This window comes from Mus pahari, chromosome 4 (genome assembly GCF_900095145.1).
Source record: "Mus pahari chromosome 4, PAHARI_EIJ_v1.1, whole genome shotgun sequence".
NCBI lineage: Eukaryota > Metazoa > Chordata > Mammalia > Rodentia > Muridae > Mus > Mus pahari.
Window position 1 is genome coordinate 141,013,898 of NC_034593.1, and position 7,612 is coordinate 141,021,509.

The window sequence follows — 7,612 nt, forward strand, 5'->3', positions numbered from 1 at the left end:
GATAACTCCAGCCTGGGTCAAGTTGACACAAAACTAGCCAGTACAAAGAGTTTATTTCCACATTTAGGGATGTACTGACTGAGAGGTTTTCTTTAATTCCCAGCACCATTATATTGAATTCAGAGTCATTCATTATCAGAATTTGGAGATATCAAGCTAAGATGTGGTGAAGTCATAGAGCATTATGTCAGAATAAAATGCAAATGCTTAAAAGTACCTCTTTCAGACATATTCTTTATTATATATTTTTAAGCTAGAATACTTCTGTTAACATTCTAAACATACACTTAATAGCGAACTGCAAACTTAATCTGACTTCAAAAGTGAAAACTACTGTATTATTTTTCTAACAAAAACTTTTCTTTAAAAATTTGTCCCTTTTGAAGCTATTCTAATGAATAATTTCCATCTCGAGTTCTTAGTAGGTGAACATTCTGAGGTTAATATAGTATAATTTTTAATTAAAACATAAAACTGAGCAGCTAAGTTGCAATCCCTGTGTAAACCGTGAATTGATCACTCCTCAGTCTTCTCTGGAAGGTCCACAGCCTTGGGAAAGTCCCCTTCATACTTCTTCTTGAGATTACTCAGATATGTCCGTAACCTGTCTGGCTCCAACTGAGAGTTTCGAGCGGCCTGGACAAGCCTTGTGGCAAGATGGTACACAGCTCTCTGTCTATCCATCTCAGGGGAACTCCTTTGATTTTGCTGTTATCAAAACATGAAATTAAAATATAAATGCATATTTAATTTATATTTTGGTATTATTTTATCTTCTTTCATAGAAATATGAACTCAAGGTCTCACACACACTTTAAAGCGTGCTACCCTGGAGAACTAAATTCCTCGTGAACATTTACTACTTTATGAAAGCCTCATATCCTTGCAAATGAGACTGAAAGAAGAAATCCTGCTAATCAGTCAAATTCATAAACAAAATACCAAAAAGTAACAGAAAATTCAGCAGAGAGATGAGTCTGCAAACACATTTGTTTTAAAGGCAAGGACTAACACTGCTCACTGCTCTCAGCTGTAAATGTCATCCAGGGATAAGACGAGACATCAGAAAGCCACCTGCTGAAAGACACAACAACCGTTGTAGCCTAACAGAGAATATTGTCTAAGGAGTAAGATATATTGAAAAATAAACATAAATGGAGATCTATAATTATGGCTGATTCTTAACAAACTATACTTAGTAATATCTAAAAAAATAACATTTAAAATATAATCCAATAAGACTTAAATATTGGACAAGAAGCTAGATATTTTTTTTAACTTCCAATTTATATCTCTGACTGAACTAGATAAAGAAATCAATAACTACAACCCTAACAACTTGGAAAGTCTTATTAAGTTTCCCAGAAGTATTATCTCTTCAACTCTTTCTTGGTGGCAGACAATTCTCTGTGTAAATATATTTTCCCTTTTTCCACCACAGTAAAATGAGTAAAATTCAATAAGACATAATAAAATAATCATATGTTTAGTCATCCATTTGGTGCCTTAATTAACTATTCTTTTTTTTATTATTATTTTGGTTTTTCGAGACAGGGTTTCTCTGTATAGCCCTGGCTATCCTGGAACTCACTCTGTAGACCAGGCTGGCCTTGAACTCAGAAATCTGCCTGCCTCTGCCTCCCGAGTGCTGGGATCAAAGGCGTGCGCCACCACGCCCGGCCTAACTATTCTTATTTATATAAAAGTTATTGGGTATGTTTCAGGCACCAAAGCTGTATCTGCACCCTGATGGGGCCTACCATCATATACAGCTAACAAGATAAGGGACCTCAAGGAGCTGTGTACAATCAGTACAAACGGCCTGCTATAAGCACTTGACTGTGTTAAGGGAAGGTCTGTAAGAGGGAGGGATGCACAGTTCTCAGAGGAGGCAAGCTCACTGCCTGCACGGACCAGGAATTCGTACAGATGACAGAGAATCTAGAGCCAGTCTCGACTGATAGAAGTGCCCAAACTGGAGGGTTCTGGGTAGAGAAACAGCCATAGCAGTGATAGTAGAAACCTGGAACACAATCAGGAAGATGACGCATGTGCGACAGAGATGCAAATTGTGTGAAACTGACTGACTAGGGTCAGGGTGGCTTAAGCAAAGGAAAGGAGGTCCTAAAGCAAAACTGGGCAGAAGGGAAAATCTGTGAGCCACCAGAGACTGGGAGGGAGGGCAGAGCCCAGGGCCCTGGGGGCCTCAGAACTGTACTTCCTGAGATAATTATACAAGGCTTTAAAGGCTCAACTTCAACTTGATAGTCAGTGTCCGTCAGCTCCTTATCAGGCATGGTGATTATGCACTGAGAGACAATGTGTAAAGTGTACAGGGTGGGTTAGGGAAAGAATTAGCAAGAGCCTTAATGAAATGTGCTTGTGAGGGAGGGGCCACATATGGCTGAGATGGAGAGGAACTCTTGGATGTGAAAAGACAAGAGTTTCTTTTTCCCCAACAGATGATAATTTGATTTTTTATTTAAAAATAAATGAATATATTGAAGGGTGGCTGACAAGATGCCTCAACATGTAAAGGTGCTTATCACCAAACTTGATGACCTGAGTTCAATCTCTGAGACCCACATGATAAAGAGAATCAATTTCTGTTGATTGTCCTCTAACCTGATCACTTGCTCTCTCTCTCTCTCTCTCTCTCTCTCTCTCTCTCTCTCTCTCTCACACACACACACACACACACACACACACAAATAAGCATAATGATTTTTAAAATATTTTTAAAAGGTATCATGGGAAAGATGAAAAATGCATATAGATTCAGGGTTAGTACTAAACATGGAAGCTGTTGCAGAAAAGACTTAACAATGCAGATTATACAAAAAGGTAGTGGGGGGCAAACACCTTCCAAACTAATACACTGAGTAAGTAAGAAAAGAAAAGGCTTCCATGGAGAAGGAGGAGATACTGAAAGGCTCACAAGATCAAACCTTCCAGGGGAATATCCACCAGCCACCAGGCAGGAGCTGCGGGAGGGGGGGGGGAGCAATGAAGCAGCCAGTGTACAGGGAGTGTGGGATGCGAGTGGGGGAGCACAAGGGTGGTTTCTCATTAGTTACAGCTTAGGAGAAAGTTTTAGTCTGTATGTGAGTCACAGAAAAGCAAGGAAAGATTACTCTTTAGGATGAGTCCCCAAATTACAAGGAACTGTATTAAAGGGTTGAGTTAGACAACCACTGACAGAGCAGAAGGAAGAGTGTAAGAAGCAGTATAGAAGATTTCTTTGAAAAAGCACTAAGCATATGTGAAGGATGCAGATTCAAGTGAAGAAAACATGGAAGCAAAAGTAAACAGGCAGCTAAGGAAGTGGGTCTTAGTGGGAGCAAAGGAGTAAAACATTATTTGATAATATCTGAAATGCTGTTTCTCAGAAAAGATGAGATTAGGGAATATTCAGAGGTCCAACAGGGCAGGTGCAAGATGATGTAAGACAGAAGCACTACCGGGTCATATGGGAATTCCGAAAGAACTCATGAAGGTGACTGCAAGTTCTTTAAAAGCAAACTGTTTACAGATACAGAGGGCACCAAACACTCAAAGCACATGGAGATGCCTTGACAAAGTCACCTAAGAACATCAGGCCGATGAGTGAGGGAACAATCAATGACAGAATTAGTATTCAAATAAAGCTGAACACACAGATTCACAGTAAGAGCACCAGCTCACATGAGCACTCTTGACACCATTAGGAAGGCTAAAGAGAAGGGAAAGCTGGTTTGGAACATGAGAGAAAGTATGTCATATAATAAGGAAATGCAAAGACTTTAATTGTCTTATTTCTACAAAGTTTGGGAGGTACTTGGTTTTTTACCAAAATTTGCCTTGTAATTTGTGTTGTGATCTCTCTGGCATCCAAGACAATCGATGGTGGAAGTGAGGAGGCCTCTGCAGCTTTTAATCCTAAAATTACAGAAAAGGGGTATAAATCACTGTTTCTGTATCGTCTTAGCTGTGTGTTCCTCAATCTAGCAGACCACGGAAGTTCAACGCCCATTACTGACATGATGGTTCATGACCATCTGTAACTCCAGTTCCAGAGGAGCCAACAGGCTCTCTGGCCTCCTTGGGCACCAACCACACAGCAGGTGCACATACATACATGCGGGCAAAAACCTCATATACATAAAAAAATAAACAACCCTTTTTTTTAAGAAACTGTTCTACTTCCTAACAAGCCAACGCTTCCAAGGCTTTCTTGCATTATTCTAATGTTACAGTTCAGCTGTACCGCAATGCAATGTAATGTGTCAGTCCCGTTTACATAAATGAAAAGCAAAGAGCCTAGACCTATGTAATATAATAAAATATAATGTAATATAATATAAATCTGTCAAAGAAACTCGATGGTTAGAAAGCATATAAACACTGAGAAGGATTAGGGATAGACAAATAAAGGGAAAGAAGGTTTGCCTTATGCATTGTTTTGATGTCTACATTTAAATTCTATGTGCAATACCATAGTTCTTTTCTTCTGTGAGTCCCCTGGAAAGTTTGTAAGTATACAAAATTGCATCTTTATTTCTTGAGGTATTCTTCACATGCTGAACTTCAAAATGCATGTTTTCTACATTAAGATACAGGGCATCTATATGACATAGTTCCAGGAAATGGGTAGTGAAGAGTGTAAATGCCTACAACACATAACAAACATAAGTGTGAGTACTTTTAAATTATCTAGAAAACTCTTTCAATTATTTAAACATAACACATTAGCTTACCTTTCCAACTAGCTTGGCAAAGACAGGAGTAAAACCAGTATCTCAGAGATGGACATGTTCAGGTCATGGGTTTTGAAGTTTATATCTAATGAAAGGTCAACTTTGTTTGCACATGCACAATGTGTTATGTGAAAGAGACTGTCAGGCCTGGTAGCATATACCTTTAATCCCAGCACTCAGAGGCAGAGGCAGGCAGATCTCTGTGAGTTTGAGGCTGGTCTGGTCTACAAAGAGAGTCCAGGACATCCAGGGCTATAGAGAGAAACCCTCTTTCAAAAAACAAAGAAACAAAAACTGTGCTATGTGAGAGTCTAAATTCCAAAGTCAAGAGATAAAGTTTACAGAGATAAAGCTGCTAAGAGAGGTGGCCACTTCTTAGGGAGGCACCACAGCTCTGCTGCCCACATCCTCACACACGTCCCTCTCCACTGTGCACACTTCACACGGACTCTCCTCCTGCAAGGGCTATCAGAGCATGGAATTAATGCATTATATTAGGCATTTAAATCCTCAAAGGTTTTACTTTATGTTTCTTTTTTCTTGTTTTCTTTTTTGGTGCCAGGAATTAAATCCAAGGAAAAATTCCCTGAGCACTTGAGAGGCAGGGGCAGGTAGATCTCTGTGAGTTCAAGACCAACCTGGTCTACAGAGCAAATCCCAGGACAACCAGGACTACAAAGAGAAACCCTGTCTAAACAGCCCCTCCCCCCAAGAGCTATTACCCTTAAGAAATAGAGGATTAGTTGAATTTTAAATGTCATAAATTCCAGCACTTGAAAGGCTAAACCAAAAAAAAAATGCTGAATTTGGGACCAATCTGGAATACATAGAGAATACAGGCCATCTAGTAATAGTATATAGCAAGATTCTGTCTCAAAAGAAAGAAAATTAAATATTTGGCTGTCAAATGTCTCAACCAAAGATAACAACAACAACAACAAAAACAAACAAACACCGGAGAGATCTGACATGATTACATATAGAAATTCCCCTAAGTCCATGACCAGTAGGTAGTTTGGATACATCTGGGGTGTGTCCTGCTTAGGTTAATTGGTGACACCTGAGCCTCAGTATGGCAACCCAGAAAGATGGGATGTAAGAAGGAACAAAACCAAAAACATTGTGAATAGGGGTCAAATAAAGTTTAAGTTCCCTAGGTAACTGATTGGCAGAGAGAGAGATGTACATGGGTAACTGACATCCTGGTTGGCAGAGAGATGTACATGGGTAACTGACATCCTGGTTGGTAAGTTGAGATACGAATGCTAGACAAGTCACCCTGCCATAGTTGAATAATCCAACCAATGGGAACAGGGTAACAGAACCACAAAGACATGTTCCTAACAGAAGGCCCCATCCCCAAATCCTGATTGGTGGGATAACTTGGCACATATGTCTGCAGTGTTGTGGCTCAGGGTTGCAAGTTCAGCTCCTGAGTCTCTGTTCTGTGGCCCTGATCCATCGATAGCAGCCTGAATACATTTTTGTCATCTGTTTAAATACTCTCTAAGATGAACGTTTGAAGACAGTCAGCTACTGAGTCTGTGCTGTTGTCCCTGACTGATCAGTTTTTGCTGCCTAATTCAAACTAAGATCTTGCTTTTCAGGATTCTTGTCATTCCTTGGGTTTTGTTAGACTATCAGACCCCAACAGAGGGACCTTTAAGAGGGGTGGTTTAGTGGGAGATCACTGGACACAGCTTTTGGAAGGAGTTACTTTGGTCTTGTGGAGTGAAACTCATGGGAGTTACTGATATAAAAGAGTAAGAAGGGCAACTAATTGGCCTCTAAACTGCTTAGCAGCTAATGACTGTCTGACAATAATGTGCTTTAAAATACATGCATCAAGGGTTGCAGATGTAGCTCTGTGATAGAGCACTAAGGTCCCTTTTGGCACACAGGCACACAAGACCTGTATAAACTCTATTAGGTTAATTCAACATACAAATGACTATTCAACTGCCCCTAGAGGCATTTCAGGCTCTGTTGTGTCACATGGACATCAGGAGGTGGCGGAGAGGAGAGAGGCTATGTCTATGTTCAGTGTTCTGACCTATGGACATCTGAAGGATTAGGCGCAGCTTAACACTCACTGAAAAAAGTGAGCCGGAGTCTGGTGCCACAGACCCCATGAGGGAGTGAGTCCAAGGTAGATGATTTCTGGATGGGGCCATGCAGGTGGCCCAGGTGAGGAGCAAGCCTAAGATGATCACTAGTCTGATGCCATGTGACCTGGACAGGGTCCTAGCCTGAGATGACCAACCGGTCTGGTGCTGTGCTGGCCCGAGGGGCCAACCCATAGCCAAGATGACCCCTTCCTGGTGTCATAATGCATGGGTGGGGCCTAATACTCCTGAGACCACACCTGAGATGACCTCAGACTCTGAGCAACCCTGGGTACCACTAAGAGGAGCAAGTGAGTCGTGGAGAAATGAAAGAGAAGGAGAAGCAGAAGGAAGTGGACACAGTGGAGAGAGGCAGAAGTGGAGAACTTGGGACAGTCAGCCTTTATGAGCTTTCAGCCTTCAGCCCACCAGTGAAGGTTGTCGGCTCAGCCTACATTCAATGTCCACTTCTAGAAATACCCACAGATATCATCCAAATAATGTTTAACCAAATGTAGGAGTGCTTACAGCTAGTCAGACTGACATGTAAAAACATCCATCACTAACACTAATTTACTTTTTTTTTTTTTATAGTTTAAGTGGAAGTTTATTTAGCAAAGCAAAGTATAATCCAGCAAAAAATTGGAGCAGGATGACATGGAGGTGGGTAGCAGCTCACTGGGGTTTGGGTTCTGATTTTTTTTTCTTTTCTTTTTTTATTATTTTCTTTATTTACATTTCAAATGCTATCCCGAAAGTTCCCTATACCCC

The 7,612-nt window shown here is 40.7% G+C and overlaps 1 protein-coding gene and 1 non-coding gene across 2 annotated transcripts in view; one reads left to right on the plus strand and one right to left on the minus strand.

Moving 5' to 3' along the window:
- Positions 1–516: 516 nt before the first annotated feature.
- The window catches only part of Msh4 (mutS homolog 4), a 49,059-nt gene continuing 41,963 nt past the window's right edge, over positions 517–7,612 (minus strand). The window contains exons 17-19 of the mRNA XM_021196984.1: positions 4,475–4,649; positions 3,830–3,918; positions 517–708 (exon numbers count right to left, since the gene is read on the minus strand). Of these exons, the coding sequence (XP_021052643.1) occupies positions 517–708; positions 3,830–3,918; positions 4,475–4,649 (456 nt within the window). The remainder of the gene's footprint in view (positions 709–3,829; positions 3,919–4,474; positions 4,650–7,612) is intronic.
- On the plus strand, positions 6,695–6,826 carry LOC115063938. Its single transcript, XR_003843801.1, has one exon. It is a non-coding gene; the product is annotated as a small nucleolar RNA SNORA17 (small nucleolar RNA).